Genomic DNA, 23,360 nt, shown 5'->3' on the forward strand with positions numbered 1-23,360 from the left:
TTGTAACTCGACAAAATGTAAATACCTTTACATTAACTGTGCACATTCAGCAATTACAAAAGCAAACGTTGAGCATGTTTTTTGCAATTCTGAATTGAAATGGAAACCGATTTTAATAGGATCAAAACAAATCAAGTCACTTTGAGTGATGGACAAATGGTAAATATTTACTTGGACCTGATTTCCTCACACCATTTGTGTGCAATATAATTTTATCAGAAAAATTAATTTTGCAAATGTAGTGCCCATTTCAGTGGAAAATGCGGTGTCTGTAAATGAGTGCCTCAGCACACGATGCATTAGTTACATTAAAAAATTGCCCACTTTATGTCCGTTCAAGTTAGATGGGTCACAAAAGTTTGTCATTCTAAAATTTGGGCTGTGGTTCTACAAAGTTTAGGAAGTACTACCTTAGAGGGTAATTAAATGCCTCTGGGGTTACTCGATTGTGTGAGACAATAGTAAAGTTGCTTTGTGGCCTAGTTAAACTGCCTTCTGTTGATGAGGAAGAGACCAGCAACAGAAAGGGTGGTTGGACCCTTGAGTGGAGACTGACATTTGGGGCTTCTAGAAAATAGTTACTGCTGATCACAGATCTTGGTGGGAGTTGTCCTTTTCTTCTCGTTTAGATCTTCAGTAAACTCCTATACCATTTTTAGGTCTCGCCTGAGCCAGCGCATAGCCAATAGGTTTCGCCTTTGGGACCTTGCAAGTAAAAAAATAAAAAAAGTATGTTTAAGACTTTACGTTTACATTTACTGCATCCTAAATACGAAGTAATTGTAAACATGAAGTATTATACTTGCTTACACGGTCCCAAAAGCGAGACCTATTGGCTATGCCAATGCTTGTTTAGTGTATTATGTAATACTGCAATTGCCGGTGTAATAACTGAACTTATCAACATCTACATAATAATAATAATAATAATAATAATAATTTGTATCAGAAATGATGTGGTAACAGTGGGCAACTGACTTCAGTTAGAATTTCGAGAACTGAAAATCCACCAATCACTTTACTTTAAGAAAGTTTGCATCTTGACTAGAAAGCACTAGCAGAAGTTCCTCCATGTTATCCCTATAATGGAGGTAGTTCACCGGTGAGGTCTACTCCATATTTAGAGTTTCCTACAGAATAATGAGGATTTTCAGTTCCCTACAAATGAGGGCCTTACTTCTGTGGCTTGGGAACCTGTTTTCTATGGCAGGAAACAGATTAATGCCACACACACCACTGTACTCTCCCCCACCCTCTGGGTATTCCATTATCTGTAATTGTCCCATATTCTTGTTTGACTTGAGAGAACCGCACAGCATTGGTGTCTGGCTGCCATAGGTTATTGTAGAGAACACCCATCATTTCATTCAGTCACGGTCTCCCAAATCATTTTTTTTTTAACCAATTTGCTTAAATTGCATCAGAATCAAATTCGTATTGACCTAGTTAGTAAAACAAACCAGCCTCTTACCACTAAAGTAACAATGTAACAGCACTGTAATATTTTAAAGGGAAAGACAACCTCCCAGATGGCAATTTCAGCTGTTTGTGTCCTAATTTAATGTAACGAAGTAGAGTAATCATTTATGTAGTAATTGTAAAACCTTCATAAATGTCTCCTATAATACTGTTTTCTGTGATGCTAAATGCTGCCTGCCTTGACGTTGCCACCACTATCCAATGTCTTAATTTTCCTTTGCTTTAACACAATGCATTTACCTACTATGTTATGAACCATATCTGTGTTTAGAGAGTTGGTTAATTATCCAATGGCCTGACTCCCTCACATTTCAATGCAGTTAAGTGGAGCTTGGTTATGCATCTTGTCATTTGCACAAAGTGACACACTCTGACACACAGAATCAACCTCCTGCGTATTAAAGACCTAGACGGCACTGACCGTTATGGAAATCTAAAAGCCGAACAGATTGTCTGCAATCGTAAATGTCAACATGCGATCTGAATGTGTCCCATGGTAGGGTCAGAAGGATGGGTATTAGGAAGGGCATTCCCCCACCAGAAGCTGAGTATATAAAAAACATTCCATGGTCTTCTCCCACCCTAAAGGTACACCGAATTTAAGTTGTAAGAAAGGATGGGGTAAGTGTTCAGTGAGGATTGAGAAGTGCTACAGCTCCACTATGTGTTTCGGGCAAATAGGAAGCTGGCTCGGTGTACGGTATGCCATGAGGTGGTTATACTGTGCACATAATCCATAGATACTCCAGAAGTGTACACAGCGAAATGTATACTCCAAGTGCTCCATTAGTGGTGGTGTGGGCGAGCAGCCTTAGGGCTAACACGGCGTGTAAGCCATATATTGCAGTGGCACTCTGCATGGCCTAGCTGAGGGGTTTCTAGTTGATCCTTTTCAGTCCTAATGCCCTAGGTACCATTTACGAGTAACTTACAGGAGCCCGGCCCGAAGGGCCAGTTGTAGAAAATGTTTAGGGAAGAAGCACTGGCACAGGGGACCTGGTTGGCAGGGATCCTGTGCACTACAATCAAAACCACATCAAATACCACGCAAAAAGTTGGGGCTAACCATGCCAAGAGGTACTGTCTCACATGGCATGTACGAGAAGGGATCTCTCTCCATCTTCTGTCCTCCCGACCCCCCCCCCCCCCTTCCCCCCAAATATGACTAAACATTTAGAATGTGGAGGATCTAAACAGTGAATGTGTTATTTCCACTAATCCGTGGATGGTCTGCCTAGCAACAGTCAGCATGGGTATTCTTTGAAATGTGCAATGCTTGCTTTTTTTTGTTTATTTTTCAAACTTATTCCCTGGAATTTTAAAAATCTCTCAAAATGAGTAAATGTATGCAAGTTATGTGTGTACATCTCCAAAAAATGTTGAACGTGTCTATAAATACTCTATCCTACACACTTGTTTTCGTGACGAATAGAGAAACTACCTTAGAAACTGCCTACAAGCACTGTATACCTGAATGTGCTGAAATTTCCCCCCTCTGGATAAATTAATCATGTGCAGTTCAGCCTGTTTTTGTAAACTCTTCTGTTAATTTATACAGCATTCTTAACTGTATCTTTAGCTAGGATCACATAAGTATGTTTCTTGAAAAGATTGGTGCCAGACAAATTATTTAAATCCTACTGGTGTTGTATTATGAAATATTAGAACATCGGAATGTTGGGAGCTCCATTGCAGACAATGCTCCCTGCTTCTACGGGCTGGTAAAGGCCCGCAGAGCAACATTCCAATGTTCTACAAAAGCTTCTCGAAGCTCGAGGGAATTTATATCCCCTCGAGCTTCGAGAACCCTTTGTTTAATTTGTTAGAACATTCTGCCCTCTAGTGGCAGAATGTTCTAATAGCCTTCTAGCCGTTCGTAGCAGGGCTATACCGGCTATTAAAGTCCAGCTGTCACGTTAACCCCTTCGATGCGGCCGCGATTTTTCCCGTGTGCGGCCGCCGGCCGAACACGGGCGGGCCATGACGAACCCCAGCCGTCATCAGCACACGAGCACCGTAGTGCATGACTGCTGGGGTTCGTCACCAGCATGGAAGGGGTTAAAGTCCCTCGCCTTCGGCTCGGGCCTTTAATAGCCGGTATAGCCGGCTACGGCGGGCTATAAGGCTATAGTATAACACTTATCTTTAACATTATTGAAAGAAGCACTATGCTGTGTAATGCTGCATCATCCTCTCCTCTTCTTTGTAAGCATGGGATGCCCTTCCTCAATAATGACTAGAGGTATCCTGTAACCCGGAGGACTTTAACGGACCTGTCGTTTGCAGCAGAAGGAGGGAGCCGAGGGTGCTTGTTGCTGCCTGCCTCACCTGTCGCCTGTTGCCTGCTCCCGCCGCTGCACCTTGCCGGACCCGCTTCGCGGGTCCCGCTTCGCGGCCAGGAGCGTGTCTAAGGCTTTAGGGGTTTGCTGATTGTTCGACCACCGACCGGCAGGGCTGCGAGCCTAGGCGGGGGACTCCAAGTTCCAGGAGCCCCCGCGCGCCCGTGGTCATCTGGGCTGCTCTCCCTGCCGGCTCCGCCCCCACCTGGACAGTGAAAGCGGCGTCCCTCGACGCTTTCAGCGGATCCTGTAACCCGGAGGACTTTAACGGACCTGTCGTTTGCAGCAGAAGGAGGGAGCCGAGGGTGCTTGTTGCTGCCTGCCTCACCTGTCGCCTGTTGCCTGCTCCCGCCGCTGCACCTTGCCGGACCCGCTTCGCGGGTCCCGCTTCGCGGCCAGGAGCGTGTCTAAGGCTTTAGGGGTTTGCTGATTGTTCGACCACCGACCGGCAGGGCTGCGAGCCTAGGCGGGGGACTCCAAGTTCCAGGAGCCCCCGCGCGCCCGTGGTCATCTGGGCTGCTCTCCCTGCCGGCTCCGCCCCCACCTGGACAGTGAAAGCGGCGTCCCTCGACGCTTTCAGCGGATCCTGTAACCCGGAGGACTTTAACGGACCTGTCGTTTGCAGCAGAAGGAGGGAGCCGAGGGTGCTTGTTGCTGCCTGCCTCACCTGTCGCCTGTTGCCTGCTCCCGCCGCTGCACCTTGCCGGACCCGCTTCGCGGGTCCCGCTTCGCGGCCAGGAGCGTGTCTAAGGCTTTAGGGGTTTGCTGATTGTTCGACCACCGACCGGCAGGGCTGCGAGCCTAGGCGGGGGACTCCAAGTTCCAGGAGCCCCCGCGCGCCCGTGGTCATCTGGGCTGCTCTCCCTGCCGGCTCCGCCCCTATAGCCCAATTAACCAACCATAAAAGAGGAGTATCATCCCCGCTGCGCGGGAGCGCGCGGGAGGGCGCCGGGAGAAGCCCGGGACAAGGGCGGGGCCGTTTGTGGCCGTTCGTGACCCGGAGAGACCGGACCGGGCCACCCCTCTAACCTGTGAGAGCCCCCATCCTTAAGGACTATGGCCAGCAGAGACAATAGGATTAAATCCTCCCTAACTGGTAGCCTGTCAACCGCCGGAGGTATGGAGAAATTCCTCATTAGGGCTAATAACATTATAGACAAGGAGATCGTCATACTGGAAAAGCGTCTATCTACTGAACTTATTTCCTTGAAACGATCATCCATAGGACCCCTTGCCAATGTCAAAACACCGACTAGAGATAGCAATCAGTCTCCTATTGTGGATAAAACATGCCTGCCCATAGAAGACCCTATCCACCTTGCCCCCGCGGGTATATCAACTGACATTGTGGCGGACCCTATTCGTGTACTTACAAGTGAAAATGTTTCCATTTTATCTAATCCTGATGTAAGTACTACTGAGTCTAAGAGCTATGGGGAAAAAGAGGGTGCCGTGAGGAAACGAAAAAGAGTGTACAATAAAAAAGAAGTTAAAATGGGAAGGGCTACAAAAACAGCTAAAGTACGGGAGGAACCACTACCCCAGACCACATTTACACCCTGTGAGGCCCAATCCCCGAATAGGGAAATATCTATGGAATGGGCCGTGGCACTACTTAAATCAATGATATCCCCATTAGAGGCTAAACTGGACAGGCTTTGCTCCAGAATTTTAAATGTAGAGAAAACATCTGCCTCCATTCTAGCTGCCCTTGGTAACCTCCAGAAGCAACACACTCCAACCACTACCTTAACCCCTGCTATTCCTGCTCCTCCTAATCCGGTCATGAACCAACCTAATATCCCCCCACCAAATATCTGTATACCACCTCCTCCCCAATCCCAGCCCAATAATTTAATAACTGATAATGGGGAGAGTCAACTACTAAGCCAAACTAACCCGCCAGACCATATGGCTGGGGGGAACCAGGGAGTAACAAGTGAGGCACTTAATACCCCTAGAGTTAGGCGGCCCGATTTGCCACCGGAGGCTAACCGGTTCACTGTCATCTTGGCCGGTGTACCACCATTGGAAACAGGGGAATCTGAAACCTTTAGCTCCCTGAAGAGCAAAGTAATAAAATGGCTTAATTGGAATAGACCACTCCCGGGCCACTTGCACAATGAAATAATCATGGTAAGGAGGGTCCCTTGGGTAGGCAAGACCCCTAAAAACATCATTGGGGATTGCCTAACTGTTAGTTTTAGAGACCCTCGTACAGTATCCCATATTTGTGCAGGCTTTAACAGGTCTTTTGACTCAACGATCCAAACCCTCCCCGTTTCCTATTTTTTTCCACCAATAAACTTTCGTCACCAACAAAGAAGAGGGGATTGGTCCGTTGTGGAACGGAGGGGCAGACAAAGAGCATATGATCCTAGACCTCCAAGACAATCTCAATATGCACCCCAATTCCACTCCTTTATGGATCCCAACCGTTATAGCTGCTTAGATGGCTTAGAGGGAATAGACTGACTACACCCCGTCCTTTGCCCTCCGAAGCTGACTAACATTCAGGTTACACCTGATGTTTTGCCTACGGCCTATTTAACCACCCCTAATGAAGCTATTCCCACTAATTCACCTCTGATTATACCCGTCAAAACCCCCACTATTCAATGTGCCGAATCCACCCCCATTACCCCTGCCCCAGCTACTATCGTTGTACCGGATTTGATTTCGTTAGATATGACCCCCGTCACACTTCCTGTCTCAACTATTTACATCAATACAGTCAAGGATCAAAGGGTTAAGGGTTATTCATTGATGAGCTGGAACATCGCTGGGTGGCGGCAGAAGGTTTCAGCACTGGGCTGGAAGGAGCTTACCTTGGTTTATGATATCCTATGTTTGCAGGAAACGTGGTCAGTGGAAGATATTGCCTATGATGGTTTTGTTGCCTATAATTGTAATGCGGTGGAATCTCCAATGGGGAGGGCCAAAGGGGGTTTGTTGATTTTACTCTCTGTACATTTACCTTTACGAGTAAGAAAAAGCCATACTGTGGGGTCCCACTCGCAAATTTTGGAAATTCTGATAGGCAGGGACCGTAATCTATTGTTGATTAACCACTACAATAATACCTTCGACCCCTCCAGCACCACTGTAGTAGACGAACTTGAATCGGCTCTGGATTCTATTCTCTGTAAAACAGCTGTACCTTACGATATTGTTTGGGGAGGAGATTTTAATATTAGAACCTGCCCCCTCTCATATTCTACTACTTGTGGTTATGATGGGGAAAATGGGGAAAATTTACTGCATTTTCTACACTCTCCATATGGCACTTCCCTTAACAATTTGATGTTAAAATTTGATATATCAATCCATCAACATGCACCAGATAATGAGGGCAACCTGGCGCCTACCTTCACGGGGAGAAACACCACCTCCATTATTGATTTCCTGATCATCTCTAATCGGGTAGCTCCCCATTGTTCGGTTACCCAGATCATAGATCACGACCTGAGTGACCACAATGCACTTACCATGGTTTTATATTGTGAGCTCCATAGGGATGTATTTTCAGGTAGGGTTGTAGATGACATCAGGCCATGCAGACCTAATGGGATCCGCATAAAATGGAGTGGGGAAAAAGCAGAGAATTTGCATCAGAGGGTGGTGAAAGCTGGCCTTAATATGATACTCAGTGGTCTTGATATGGAAGCCTCCGCCGCACAATGCATAAACAACTTCGAGAATCTGGGTGTCATAATCAAGAATACACTCACTACAAAGAAGGTTAAATCAGGGCCGGCTACACAGGGCTGGTTCAACCAAGCATGTACAAAGGCATTAAAATCCCTCAAACTCGCCCTTTCCAGTATTCCGAGAGACAGGGAGGCGGTTAAATCCCTAAGGGCCATTTATAAAAATGCGCTCAAAACCAGGAAACAAGAACTTAGAGAAACAGCCTGGGAAGATCTGAGTAAAGCCGCAGCACTCCGGGATAGTAAACTATTCTGGAGCACAATCAATAGCCCATTCCTGCAAAAAGAGGAATTCCCTGTCCTCACCGCCCAGGTTAGTGAAGAGGGATGGGTGGCCCATTTCTCAGGGATCTTTGATCCAACTGGAGAGCCCCTGTCCAATGATAACATCATCTGCACCACCCGAGTTGATTCCCCGAGAATAACGACCGATGAGGTGGATTTGGCTTTAAGGAATAGCAAAGGGGGAAAAGCCCCCGGCCCAGACGGGGTGCCGATCGACCTATACAAATATGATCCGGCACTCTGGAGCCCACTATTGACCATAGCCTTTAATGCTGCTATGGATAACAGGACCCCTTCCACGTGGGGCGAATCCATCATCATTCCAATCTATAAAAAGGGGGATAGAGGAGAGGCTAAGAACTACCGCCCTATCTCCCTTTTGGATTCCTCGCTTAAAATCCTGAGTAGGGTCCTGTTAGCACGCTTGGAAGATTGGGCTGTAGATAATAACATTCTTGCCCCATCCCAATACGGCTTTAGAAAGGGCCTTGGTACGATCGAACAATGTATTAACTTGAACCTTTTAATAGGGAAGTATACCAAGGCCAAGCCGGGATCATTATTTCTGTGCTTTGCAGATCTTTCAAGTGCATTTGATTTGGTCGACCATGCCCTGTTATGGACAACTCTGCTGGGCATGGGAGCCCCCCCCGATATTATCTATTTCCTGGCCACACTTTATTCTAAGTTATCCGCCCAAATTCGTTATGGCCCGGAGGGTGAGTGCACTCGGAAGATCAGAGTAAGATCTGGCATTAGACAGGGCTGTGTATTAGCCCCGTTGCTTTTTTCCCTCTTTATTAACTCGGTTGAACAAGAACTAAAACAAATTCATGCTGATGCCCCCCATGTTGGAGGTTCCCCTATACCGGTATTATTGTATGCCGATGATACAGTTCTTCTTTCTAGGACTCCTATAGGCTTACAAAAATTGATGGATGGGTTCCATGATTTTATACTGAAACGGAAACTCAAAATTAATAATTCTAAAACGTTCGTCATGGTGTGTGGGAAAAAGCCGAAACTTTTTAAACCTTTCTCTTTTAAGGAAAACCATATTGCAATTGTCACAAATTTTTGCTATCTGGGGGTCACATTTAACGATAGAGGATCTTGGGCCCCTGAGGAAACAAACGTTAAAGCGAGAATGGGGAAAGCTTCCTCGGGCGTCTTCCGCTTTGCTACCAAAGTAGGAAGCCGCCGCATTGTTGATATGTTGACTATATACAAGCACAGATGTACCTCGATAGCTTTGTATGGCTCGGGGGTATGGGGACATTGCAATGCTAAGGCCCTGCAAAATGAAGAAAACAAATTCATTAAGCGGCTGCTTTGTCTCCCCACCTCGGCATCTACTGTCTTAACCCATTCGGAACTGGATCTGGATTACCTGTCCGACCTTACAGGGTTAAGGCCATTGATGGTATGGAAATCCATTTTCTCCAAGCCGGAAACAGCATTCACCAGAAATATCATCAATGACTGTTTGCTCTTGGATAAAGTTCTAAGTATTCCATGGCTAAAATACGTAGTTATGATTGTTAAAGATCTGTTCGACATGGACCTAGGAAATGACCCTACTAGTATGAATACCTTAGACAAGCTGGAAGTAAAAAATGCTTATCTTAGGGCAAGATCGGATGTGCGAAGTCATGCCACTAGGGAATACTCCACACATATTTTCCACCTGTCCTTGAATGAAGATTGCCGGGGTATTCCAATGTACCTCAAAGTTATCCATAGACAGTCCCATCAGTTCGTTCTTTCAAGGCTAAGACTAGGTATTGTGCATAACCTGGTCGCTTTCCCGACTATGAAATTACATCCAGTAATCCCATGTCCATGTGATGACTCTACCAAACAAAGCACAATGCACTTTCTATTATTCTGTCCTCTGTATAAAGCACTACGTATCTGTTACCTCAAGCCTATGTTCCTCAAATATAATATGTACACCACCGATAGCGCTCTGAGACTTCTTTTTTCACTTTCAAGTCCAGATATTTGTTTTTATACTGCTACTTTTATTCTGAAATCAATTAGAGCTAGACTTAGCATGGTTTTCCCGTAATTTTATGTGTAGCTATTCCCACAACATGTGACTATGTTATTTTTTGTTTCTGTATTTTGAGTATCATGTGTATGTAATGTTTTAAACTGTATACTTTTATGATGTTTTTTAAACATTCGAATAAAGTTATAAACTGAACTGACTAGAGGTACCTATCATAGCAGTAAAACATTTAGGAATTTCCACAATTGATTGTGCACATCTTTAGAAAACCAGGCAAAACCCCTCTTGGGTGCTCGGCTTCTAAACTGGCCCTGTCTATTGCTGTTTCCCACCCAGGCAAAACAACAAATTCCTGTTTTATGATGAGGATTGCAAAATATGCTTAATATATATTTGTTTAATTTTGGTAACGTACCTAATATCTAGCTTCCCTGATTCTTGTTGGGGCTCAACCTTAGTATAAATGGTTTAAATTTTTCACTATCTTGGTTATCATAACAAAAGTTCTTCCATGTTCTTTCAATTTATCTAAAGACCTATTAACAGACTATATTTGCTTCTGCTGGGCAGTCCAAATTGGGCACATTTAAAGTCTCTTGTAGTTCTCCCTCCCCACATATTGCCCTTGGTTTCCTATGCTAGTAGCAGTCGAGCTTCTACAAGCTGATGGTTCCCCTTTTCTGCTAGGTATCCTCTGCAATTGTAGGAACTCCACAAATGTTACAACAGGCTGGAACGATCATGATTTGGGTCGGTGCAACGTTTCTCTGGTTCTTGATGTTGCTACTTTGTCATCTTGTTTCAAAGTGAGACCTTTTAGTGCATTGTGTTTGTTTAAATACACCTGTACAGCCGGACCTGCCAGATTCTTTCTCCGCTTATTTGCATAGACTGGAGATTATAGTGGTGTTTGCAGACACATTTGAGTGTTAGCTGTATAGAAAACATATGCATATTGGTTAATTCCAGTGTAACCTTTTATTCTGAATTGAGGAGTTTTCTTCGTAAAATGCTCTTTTCCACCTTTGTATCCTCTTGTTGAAATCCTCTAAAAGGAAATAAGAATACCACTCAAACTAAGTTATACATAAAATCAAAAAAACAAAATATAATTGGAACATATTTGTAGCACACACATCTCTCGACTTTCAGTGTAAAACTTATAATGCCTAGTATAAACAATGCAGTTAATGTTAGCTGTTAAGCTATTTCTCTTTTTGCGTCACTTTTTCAGATGTTGCATGTCCATGCTTAATCTTTTTGCTTGGTCAGAGGATGTCAGTGAGTCCACCCATTCTCATCTGATTGTGTTATATATAACTTCCACCCCATTTTACTTCCCTTCAACAGTGTTCGGAGGGGTATATCATTGTTGCCATCTAGCAATGGGAATTTGATATTTGATCATAAACTTGGTTCATTTTATCCTTTTGTTAACAACATTTTTCTGTTCTGACTCCCTAATATCCTCCCAACAGATCCAACATCTATTCCTTCCTTGTTTGCCTATAATGTGAGACAAATCAAATCACTTTCTGACTTTTGTGCTTCATTTTGTTTGTGCAGTTTTTGGCGTGGAGCCTGATTTGACACGAGAAGGTGGAAGCATTCCTGTAACTTTAACATTCCAGGAGGCAACGGGTAAAAATGTCATGCTGCTGCCTGTAGGTTCGTCAGATGACGGTGCTCATTCACAAAATGAAAAGCTGAATAGGTGAGCTGTTAATGTAACTACTAAAGATTAGTTGCAACCTATTGGGGGAGGAGGGATTAATAGAGAAGCTGCATGTGCTAAAGGTCCTGTATTTGTTTTGAATTGACTGCACAATGCTGCCATGGGAATAACATTTAACCGTTCACTAGGTTTCCTGTTGTGATCCTACTTATATGATAGTGAGCTCAGACGAGAACCATCTCAAGGCAGTATGATATGATTTTACTTTGAAATATGGACTTGGGATGCTGGAAAGTATACACCAACCACAGTTTCCTGTTCACCTCCACAGGGGTAGCTTCAAGGTGTTTTTTGAGGTATTGCACTTCAGAAATAAATGCTCTTTGCTATTTGGTCTGGGGGCCCTTAAATCGGGTCTGCTGTGTTTGTGTTGGATTTTCTTGTTGTCCTGGTATTTGCTTGGTTATTTGTTTTGGAGAAAGAAGGAACTTCTATAGTGAATGGTTTGCCTAAAAAGTAGCATCCATACAAATGGACACACATGTACTACTTTTGGAAATCACAAATGTTGTCAGTAGTAGGCTTGGAAAGCTGTGCTAGTTTAGGTTTCCAGGCATACTACGGCAATCAGACTCTCAAACGTTGATGGAACAAATGCTTGAGTGACTGCCAGGTGGTCTGACTATACGCAGAGTTGTGCTCAGGACTGTCATTTTTTTTTTTTGCCCACTGTTCCATACTGGACAGAGTGTCTGAATTAAGGTTTGGCAGAAAGAGGAAAGCCAGACGGACTAGAAGACTTTGTCTACCACCATTCATTTTAAATTGCCTGCCAAATTTAGAGGGAGCCCCCCCCCCCCCCCCCCCCCCCCCCGCCACACACACAAACATCCTTAAACATTGGTAGGAACCATCATCCTGGGGGAGGTCCTGTCAATGTAGGAAACGTTAGTCAAACATGCTGGCCACCTGTCTAACATTTCCAAATCTGTGCTTTAAAAAAAATATATATTTCCTTTTCCACAGCAGAAGGTTTGCTCCGAAAAAAAAAATTATGATCTCCCCACCAAGTGTACAGGGTCATTTTTTTTTTTTCTGTTTCCTCACTTAAAGGATATACCTGGCAGTGATGGATAGTGAAGAAGAAAAAAAAGCCATTCAACTTTCCACTCTAAATAGGGAAGATGGTCAAATGACTTGCCTCCAATGGTCCCTACTCTGCTGGGCCATCGGAGAAATGCACTGACAGAGTGCTTTTTACTTGGTCATTGTAAAACGTTGTCATATTTGGCTTAGCGGACCTTGAGTTTGGCAAACTGGGTGTCTTGCAATAGAGTGCTTGCCTGCTGAACTCTAAATGAGCCCCGTTACCAACCTAATGCCAATCGATACCGACTGTCTTCCTCATGGGAACAGTAAACCCGAACCTCTGTCCTCTAACTCATTCACCCTGCGGCCCATTACTTTTTTTTAGTTGGGAAATTTGAGTCACGCCCATGAATCTTACTGACTAAGCTTTGCCCCTTTTCACCACTGTTAGCAGCATGGTGTGCCACTTAGTAAGGATGATGCAATTGCAATAATTAAATGACTTTCACCTAAGTTGGTATCTTTTAAAATACTATCTGCTAACTAGCTGCTTATCACGTGCAACCTCTTAATCCAGCCTGAATTTCTAGCCAGTGCATGGGTGTCATAGGAAGTGCAAATCCACTTTTGACATTGTAAGCATCAAAAGATAAATACCAGCATGTAAGGTGCTGCTGGTTTCAAATGCTTGAGTGGCTAAAGATGTCGCGCATAACATGAAAACATTTGGCAGCTTTGTTTGAAAATTATTTTAAAGCTTTGATTGCAATTTCAAAGTACTGGAGAGCTTTGGGACACACAGTTGAGCAAGTCCAGTTTTGGATGCGGCTATACAGATTCTGCATTAACAGACCGACTACTGATACCTGTGTGCATGTGCCAGTGGTCCATCCTCTCTCGGGTCATGTAGGTTGACTCGCGTGGCATAACCCCAATACCACAACAGCAGGTTCCTACGCTGGTTGTTTAGTTGAAAAACAAACTGTCCTTAATGTCGTGATTAAATGCAATAGCTAAGACAGGGCACCATGCCTACCCTTGCTATGAGTGGGCCCATCCCTTTCTGCACTTCCTCAAAAAATGCATAGATTCACACAATACTAACATCCAGCATTGATCACGCTAATGAAATAAATAGTGGCATTCCAAGCAGATCAAGGTGTAAGCTCAATAAGCTGTAGTCATTCTGCTGGTCTCTTATATGGCCTGAGATACAAAGCAGATGTGCTTTATTACCTAAAAGTTACAGAAATGCTGCGATTCAAGACTTTGCATACTTCACAAAGTTCTCTGTTAGGCTCGACTTGACTGCACGTCTGTTTTATCTTCAAGTTTTATATAGCATTCCAAATGGCTGAATTCTCCCTTCAAGCGACAAACAACGTGAAGGCCGATCTCTTAATTCACATGACTTTAATCTGTGGAGTGGCACTGTTTGTGCTTGCAGGAATTTCTAAAGGCTAAGAGTGACCCAAACACACTGCCTGATATTTGTGGTATGGCCTGGAAAGGTTGGGCCAAGCTGAAGGGTTGGTAGTACACTCTTGTCTTCCATCAAGTCTGATTCCCTGGTACTTTCTTCTTCCACCAATCTACTCCCCACATACAACTTGCTGGTAGGGTACTGAACACCCACTCTCTGCACCTAATAAACATAACGTCAGCACCAGGATCTTTTGCCACTAACAAGTACTTCGCCCCATATTCCACAACAAGATTTTTATTTTCATGAAGGTCCACTAAGGAATTGGGATGCAACTAATTTATAGAAGCATGAAACCATTCATTCAATTCCTCAACAATCATTTGAAGGATATTCTCAAACGTAGCTGTAGTCTAGTCTGAGAAAGAGAACCTACATATGGTGTTTGTGTGTGATCTTCCAGAATGCCTCCTATTGGTTATGATCCTGCTTTGCCAATGTCACTCCTTGTCCTGGAGATGCGTTGGAGGAAGGCACACTTACTTAATAATAATTGGACCAATAAATGTCTTGTTGTTGGCAGAACCTGGCAACCTGTCTAGATCCTCAATTGACAGCAGTGTTTTAAGTAGTTGAAGTCTCGTTTGTTATGCAAGAGGAGATTTTCTTTTTTGGTAATGTTGGTCACCTTGTCATTGTGTTTTTTTGTTGTTGTTGTCGGCAATGTCATAAATGTTTCTCATGAATGGAATAGGTTTTTATGGGTAAGACACTAATGGTCTAATGCCCTTACACCAACCCAGAGGAGGGCAAAATCACCATATGTTTTTAGGACAGCAGTTTAAACCTATTGATCATCCACAGGGACCCAAACGACATGGCCACTGTCCACAGCTTCAAATATAAGATTATGAGGTCCTCTACGCGTTTTTTTTCTTTCAGAGGTCAAAATATTATACCATTAGAGGCCTGTTAGCAACTGCTTTGCTGACTAGGATTCACCATTATTTTATTGGGTCTGAGGTTGTTAGGTCTATTTTATTTTCGAAATTCTCACACACAGCCCCGATTACATCTGAGAAGGATTTGGGAGTCTGCTGGTGGCTGCGCAGCAGATCAAAGGCTAGGTGAGCGCCCTGGCCCAGAGGCCATGGAAATGACAGGGGAGCGAGTCTTCCAATGAATATGACCCCCCCCCCCCCCCCCCCCCCCTCCAAATTTCACTGACAAAAAAAATTCTAGGCAACGGCAGGCAGACTGAGAGCTCCCCATTCAGGGTTCAGAAACAGTGACATCACAGGGCAAGCGCGGAGACACAAACATGCTGTCAGACACACGTACATGCAATCACACCAAGGCACACGCAAGTAGAAACGCCTGCACAACCGCAGGTAGGGGCAAAACTACACCAAAGTCAACAGCACGAAAACACGACCATATCTAAACACACCTAACGGCACTCCCACAGATTACACAAACACACAAATGCACACATGTACGTATCCAAACTTAGGCGCACAACCACACGCGGGCGCACAATTGCAAAGACGTCTTTGCCACTTTCACCTAGCAGCCCAGCAATGGATGATGGAAGAATACGTTACCGTGAGGCGCCGACTTACCTAGGGGGGAAGCTCCCCTGTGGAGATGAGCTCCGATTACATCTGAGAGAAGGATTTGGGAGTCTGCGGGCGGCTGCGCCGCAGACCAAAGGCTAGGTGAGCGCCCCGGCCCAGAGGCCATGGAAATGACAGAGGAAAGAATTGTTTGTGAGCGTGAGCTGTACTTGGAGGCGGAATGCGGTAGTGAGGAAAAGATTAACTAAACGAGGCCCGTCCTGGCCAAGGTAATCTGTGACCCCCAACATCCCCTCACCCTGCACCCCTGAGAATGGTACTTTTGGGCACACCCAATACCCAACAGAGAAGACACTGGGTGTTGAGAGGGCGCCACACACCCTGCTCACGCCTCTGCCACCTCAAAGAATCATTTCCCCGCTGCCAACCACGGGAGAGTAGGGGTGTTAACGACCCTCCGCTTATTATTTTGCACCTTAAACTTATTGTCGTAGTCTGACCCTACAGAAAAACAGTAGGGTGAAGATTCCGCAGACGCACCTCTCTGGTGTTGGGTGGAGGAGTGGGGAGTGAATTAAAGCCCCAAGTAAGAGAAAGGGACAGCGGGCGGGCTGGATATCTCTCCGTTCCTATTTCGCCCGACGAAGTGATGAAGGCAGTTTTTGTGGTGGGGCCTGATTCCCCCGCCCGCTTCTACCCTATTATATCACGACTGATCGTTGGGAACTAAGCGCAGGGCTGCTGACGGACGGGTCTGTGGCCTGCCACCAAAACACAGCCTCACTCGATCTGTAAGGTGCTTCGGTTTTTTTTCTCCATATCTTTGAGGGGAGACTCGTTTCTATTGCACCCGCTAGGCTTTTTTTTTAATTGTGGGTTACAAGTTCTTGGTTCGCAAAGCGTGGAGCCTGAAGACGCTGTACTGGGGGCGGAAAAGTAGAATTCAACGGGAAAACAATTTGACAACAGCAGTATAAACAATATTGATTGAATGATATCTATTATTAATAATAATACTCTATATAGCTTGTGAATACACAGCTAGTGTAGCCCTACCTTGTGACTGTAAATTTCGTGCACGAATATTCCAGTCCGGGACCTCCGGGTCGGAAGCGCGTTTTGCTGACCAATCCTGAGGCCCGGGCTGTCCACCTTCAAAGAGGAGCACCCGTCGCGCTGGACTGCCCAGGTCTTTTGACATCCGCCACGGATTGCTCTTATATATTCACGGTGTTACTTTTTAACTCGTATTCTTGTTGATAGCTAATTTGCAGCAATTCGAACCAACAACGTTGCATATAATTTGTGCTTGGATTTCCGATTTTTAAAAGTTTTAGAAATAAAGCAGTGGTTGTCCAGCGAAACCAACACCACCTTGACTTAAAAGAAAAGAATGTAACAGACCAGTACATTTTGTATCAACACCACTGTTTAAACCATACGCAGCATGTGTAATCAGGGCTGGACATGGGAACCGGTCCAACCAGCCCCGCTCCCTTAGATTCTTCGCGTAATCTCTCTTTCCAACAACCCATCCTCTCTCTCTCTTCTTCTCTTCTCCGTTTCTGAGCGCTTTCTCTCCACCTTCACTCTCCCGCCCTCGCCATTGAAGCCTCCCTGTGCCTGTTGCAATTCTCCTCGGTAAAAGTGAGAGCCGCTTCAGAGGTGCTCCCGGGATTCAAAGCAGCCCCATGGCTCCCGCCAACGGGGAAATAATATTTAGACTGACGCAAGTGCAAGACTTCGTATACACCAACCAACTCCTTGCAAAACAGGAGCACCCACATACCTCACAGAAAGATCCGTTACAATTAAAATAAAATAATGTGTAAAAAATTATGTGAAGTAATCTTCCTTGAGTTTTTCTAGCTCCCGATTCTCTCCCTTCCTAACATACTGTTCAATGGCCCCTTCCGACAAACACCCTTTCTTTTTTTTCTCAGTCACCCATTTGTTTACTCTCTGAAGACCACAGCCTGCTCGAGCTCCCAGCCCGTCTAAATGGCCTGCAGCAGCAGCGAGCACGCTATTTAGTAATGTTTTCTTTAGAAACTTATGCTCCTACCGACACTTTGCGATCGTGTTTCTGGCAGCTTAAATCATACCGTCTGAAACATGTCTCCGTGGTTCGCAGGGACAGTGGCCAGGGGGCAGTGGCGTGGGAGGTTGCAGCATAGCGTGGGCAGCACACGGACAGCAGGAGGGGTGGTGGGAACGGGCAAACGGACAGCGAGAGGGGGGGCGAGAACGGGCAAACTGACAGCGTAAGGGGGGGCGGGGACGGGCACAAGAAGGTAAGAAAAATAAAACAGCACTCACCTGGACATCTTCCGGCGGCAAATGATCAAAACATGGCGTAAAAAAAAAAATATATCTGCCCACCGCCGCATGAAAATGGGCGGGATGAGAAAAAAATCGCTGGAACGCCCACGAATCGCCTCGGTGAACGACGGACAGATCTCTCTTCCAATGGCTAGCCTCCATTTATGGAGCTAGCTAATGGAAGAGAGGCGGAACTAAGGCCATACTGTTCTAACAAAAGATTTCGCCTGCGTGAAACGCTGCTGCGCAGCTGTTCGCCAAGCGAAACCTAAAAAGGGTAGCTACCTTATTTGCTTAAGGCTTAAACCCTTGACAAAGCTCATGATTGTCAAGAGGGTGATTGCTGCTCAGCCTATGCCTTTTATATCCCACATGCCTTGCAGCTTACAGAACACACTCATAGGTTTTATGTTAATTCAGAGGAAATATGAAGAGTACATTATTGCACCCCAATATAAATAAAGCCCTGTATGGTGGCGCTGTTCCAGGCTAGTAGAGTATTGGGCTTCAACCCAGCAATCCTAAGAAAATGTCATTTTTAAAACCGTAGATGAAACTGGTGAACGTTTTCCTTTAATATAAACTCACATGGTTCCTTGGAAAAAAATGATTTAGAGAACTCCGACTCCCTTACCCATGATGTGCTGCAAAGAATCTGAAGGTGACCACCAGTGTCATAATTTGTCATTGTCGGAGTTAAAACAGTGCTGCTATCTGTAATGTATCTAGTATTCCAAGCCTTTGAATCTATTAAACACGAACATTGGAAGACTTGACTTGGAGATAAGAATTTTCTTTATTTTCACTTACTCATGTAGTGATGTCATAGGCTTACTCACATTGAACTCTGTGTTGGTAATATAAAGTCACCAGTTAATCTAAAAATTGTTGTATTATGTTTATCTCTGCAGGTTCAACTACATTCAGGGTGTAAAACTTTTGGGAGCGTACCTGTATGAAGTGTCTCAGCTAGCGGATTGATGTTGCTTCAGTCATCCCTTCGTCATCAACAGCACTTTAGCTGCTCTAACTTACGCATTCATTGAATGTAATAAAGGAGCATTTTTAGCACACAATTCATAACATTTTATATGTACAGTGAATGCTTTCATACAAATTAAAACTTGGTTGTGCAGCTCGTCTTTGTGTCCCACTGTTTGAGTTACAGTTGCATATAGAAATTGAGCAACACACTACAAGGGGTGAATGTACAAGTTGACTGAATGATGAGGAATATGTGGCAACCCTGAGACTTGCTCATCCATTCCAGGATAACTAGAGAGCTACTGTGTTGACTGCCATTTCCCAAATCTTAATCTTTTATATCAACTCACACTGGCAGTAAGTTACATTTTTGCAGAGGAATAGAAACCTCTAACTAGGGTTCTTACTGGGAGCCAAGTCAAATGATGTGTGGAATCTGGCATTTCTATAAATACCCAGGCTGCACAAGGAGTAGAGTGCAGGGAATTCTTTATGCATAAAGGATGCTGATTTTATTGTGCCTCTGAAAATGGATTTAAAGAAGGAAGGCAAAAACTTTTAAGACTACTGGCATGATGACAGCAATGTTGCTATCTTTGGAAAAGGCCACCTCTCCTGTATCTGTGAAATCCAAATTTGATGCCTGTATCTTTATGTTTCATGAAAAAACTGGGGTTAACCCGGTGTCCCTCAGAACCTGGGTATATTATGATTAAAAGGAAAATTGGGTTCGAGGCATGTGGGCTGCTGAATTCATATCTGTGCATAGATCGCCGCCTAGTGTTGGGTCCGGATGATTGCACATTGTTGTCCTGGAAGAGTCTTCGAAGTATCACGAGATAGGTGGCTCCTCCCCTGGACTACATTGCGCATGGGCATCGCCTCCATCCCCAGATTGTTTTTTTCCGCCATTGGGTTCGGATGTGTTTCGGTTCCCTCTGTCGGAACCGATAGTTGTTCAACTTTTCTACTCGAGACCAAAAGGTCTTTAGGCTGAGCGTCGGTATAGTTTCGTTCGGGTTTCTTGTCTGACTCTCAGCTCCGAACTCTTGCTGCCCTTCCGCGTGCTCTCGGCGCGGACGGGCCTACACTACACTTCTGCTATGGAGCGGACTCCGTTCAAGAAATGTCCGGTGTGTAACTCCAAATATCCACACCTCGACGTGCACCCCGTGTGCAACAAATGTTTGTCACCGGACCATGACGAAGACAGCTGCATGGTGTGTTCGAAATTCCGGTGCAAAAAAACTCTGAAGAGTCGTCGGGCCGCTAGACTCCAGGCCCAGTTATCGGCTACCCCGGCGCCCCCACCAGACAACATATTCGAGGAATCTGTTGGAGAAGACGACGCCGTACAAGTTTCGGACTCTAGTCCCGCATCCGAAGGGGATGCCTACGACGCGGGTGAGGAGGACTTTGACGAAGTCGGCGACGAGGTAGGGGACGACGATCGGGCTCTTGCCACCGTGGGGGATGGCTCGGAAGAGGAGCATCCCCAAACAGACTCAGGGGTCAATCCCCTTCATGCGGCCCAGGTCGAGGGATCGCCTTCGGGCCTTACCCAAAACCTTGTTATAAGTCCAGCAGCCCCGCCTCCGGGCCCGGTCACGGACATTTCTACAGCGACACTTCCGTCCAAGAAACCGAAAGTGAAGCCATCGGGTCACGCTCTTTCGGTTTCGAAACCGAAAGTGAAAGTTGCGCTGGTGCAGAAACTTCTGGAGGCGTCAACTTCCAAAAAATCCAAGATGGCCGACCTGAAGAGCCATGCCAAAATGGCCGACCTGAAGAGCCATGCCAAAATGGCCGACCTGAAGCCCTCGGGGTCGACGGCGAAGTCGACCGACGCGGCTGCGTCGGTGCCGAAGATGGTCGGGGTCGAGGACCCGACGACGGCTCCGAAGAAGCGTCAGGGCGAAGACGCGACCCGGGCTCAGCCGGCGCCGGCCCTTGGGGACAAGACGCGTGAGGGGTCGGCCCCGAAGAAGGTGCCTGTCATCGAATCGACTCCCGACTTGGGGAGATCGCTCGAGCCGATCAAGCCCTCTCCAGCCTTCACGAAGAAGGTAGCGGAATCCCTGCAGCGGATACGGAAGGACGATGTGGTTCCCGATTCGGGCACTGTGGCGCCTAAGCACACGCCGAAGGCGCCAACGCCTATCCGCTTTACCCTGCCGCCAAAGTCGACGCCGAAGGCTTTCGCGCCGAAGCATGGCGGGACCTCGAAGGAGGTCTTGACACCGAAAGCAGCCTTGGTTGTGTCGAAGCTTCAGCCACTTGATGAAGAGGAGCGTCGAGAGGTCATCATAGACGCCAATACTGGTAAACTGTCTCTCCTCAAAAGAAAAATCACCACGGAGCCGGTGTTGGAACATTTTCGGATCCCGCTCAAAAATAAGAGGGACTCTGCGGGGACTTCGGCCCCGATAGACTATGTCTCCACAAGCCCTAGAACACTCGCCAACGCGTTCAACCGCAGGCGATGCTGACGATGAGGACGTCTAGTACAACTATCCAGCGTACTCTGATCCGGAGGAGGAACATGAACCTTGGTAGGCCGGAGGCGACCCAGGGGACCCGCAGTCGGGCCAGGACACGCAGCTTTTTGCGGCCAAGACATCACCGACGGAGGACTCGGCGGCCTTCAACGCTCTAATCGAGAGAGCTGCGGCTAACCACGATGTCGAGCTGCACTCAGACCCTGTGGATGTGGACTTTTTATTTGACACTTTCTCAGTAGCCGAAAAGTCAGTCAAAACGCTGCCAATGCTTAAGGGGGTGCTGAAACACGCAACGGATGTCTTCAAAGAGCCCACCCGGGCGCGTGTCATCAACCCTCGCATTGACAAAAAATATAAGGCAGCGCCCTCGGATCCAACATACATCAAGGGACACTTGCCACTGGACTCGTTGGTTATATCCAACGCTCGGAAGAGGGCGAACTCGCAGACCACTGGTGACGCTCCTCCCCCAGACAAAGAGTCCAAAATCTTCGAGGCCTCAGGGAAACGAATTGCTGCACAGGCAGCTAATATTTGGAGAATCTCTAACACACAAGCCCTACTTGCACGCTATGATAGGGCTCATTATGACACCTTAGAATCCCTACTGCAACACTTGCCTGACCAGTACAAGGAGGCAGGAGAGATGCTGATTCAGGAAGGAAAGCTCATCACAAATGCATCCATAAAATGTGCGCTGGATGTGGCCGATACAGCCTCCAGGGCAATCAACACCAGTGTGTTGCTTAGACGGCATGCTTGGCTTAGGATTTCAGGGTTCAAGCCCGATATTCAAACAACAATACTGAATCAAACGGTTAATCCTGACCACCTGTTTGGCCCTGAGGTGGATGCGACGCTGGAAAAAATGAAAAAAGATACAGACACTGCCAAGTCTATGGGGGCCCTCCAATCTCAGCAGTTTCGGAGTGGTTCCTTTCGCCGCTCCAATTCCAGAGGCACCTCAAGGGGTCAGGCATCGCAGTCCACACAGTATTATAAAAGTAACAACCAAACCTCATACACCAACAAGGGTAGAGGTGGCTACAGAGGCAATAACGTCAAGGGCAGGGGACGTGGAAACAACAGCTCCAGGTCCACCACCGCCAGCAAGCAGTGACGTCTTGTCACTGCCCCCCGACCATGCAACACCGGTCGGGGGGAGACTCCAGCAGTTCCTGCCCGCGTGGAAATCCATCACCACGGACAGGTGGGTCAAGTCTCTTATCCAGTACGGTTACTGTCTGGAACTTACTTCCATTCCACCAAACATACCCCCAAGGAGCCGTCCTATGTCCGGCGAGCACTTGACCTTGTTGCAGCAGGAAGTTCTAGTCATGCTGCAAAAAGGGGCAATAGAGCTCGTTCCATTGCAAGAAAGGGGAACAGGGGTTTACTCCCTGTATTTTCTCATCCCCAAAAAGGACGGATCCCTCAGGCCCATCCTGGACCTCAGGCCCCTCAACTGGTACATTCTCTCGGAGCACTTCCATATGCTCACGTTACAGCAAGTACTCCCTCTACTTCAGCAGGGGGACCTCCTGGCTACGCTGGATCTGAAAGATGCATATTTTCATATCCCCCTGCATCCTTCCCACAGGAAGTATCTCAGATTCACTATTCAAGACCAGCATTACCAGTTCAGGGTTCTGCCGTTCGGGGTCACCACGGCGCCAAGGGTATTTACAAAGTGCCTAGCGACTGTGGCGGCGCATCTCCGTCGCCAGAACGTCCACGTCTACCCCTACCTGGACGACTGGCTCATTCAAGCAAAGACAGAAAAGCAGTGCGTCGACCATGTGTCACGCACCATTCATCTCCTGCATGATCTGGGATTCTCTCTGAACTACCCAAAGTCCCATCTCCAGCCCGCCCACGTGCGACAGTATCTGGGCGCAACAATCAACACTCTGGCAGCCACTGCGCAGCCAAATTCAGTGAGAATCGCCAGTATCCAGACGC

General features: G+C 46.3%; 1 protein-coding gene across 2 annotated transcripts in view; it reads left to right on the forward strand.

Annotated features, from left to right (window-relative positions):
* Window positions 1-19,048, forward strand: part of CNDP2 (carnosine dipeptidase 2) — a 171,184-nt gene extending 152,136 nt beyond the window's left edge. For both annotated transcript variants that reach the window (XM_086965227.1, XM_086965228.1), the window contains 2 exons: window positions 11,394-11,541; window positions 18,825-19,048. In XM_086965227.1, the coding sequence (XP_086821353.1) occupies window positions 11,394-11,541; window positions 18,825-18,894 (218 nt within the window). In that variant the 3' untranslated portion in view covers window positions 18,895-19,048. The remainder of the gene's footprint in view (window positions 1-11,393; window positions 11,542-18,824) is intronic.
* The last annotated feature ends 4,312 nt before the right edge of the window (window positions 19,049-23,360 follow it).

Source organism: Lissotriton vulgaris, chromosome 4_1, assembly GCF_964263255.1.
Source record: "Lissotriton vulgaris chromosome 4_1, aLisVul1.2, whole genome shotgun sequence".
NCBI classification, from domain to species: domain Eukaryota; kingdom Metazoa; phylum Chordata; class Amphibia; order Caudata; family Salamandridae; genus Lissotriton; species Lissotriton vulgaris.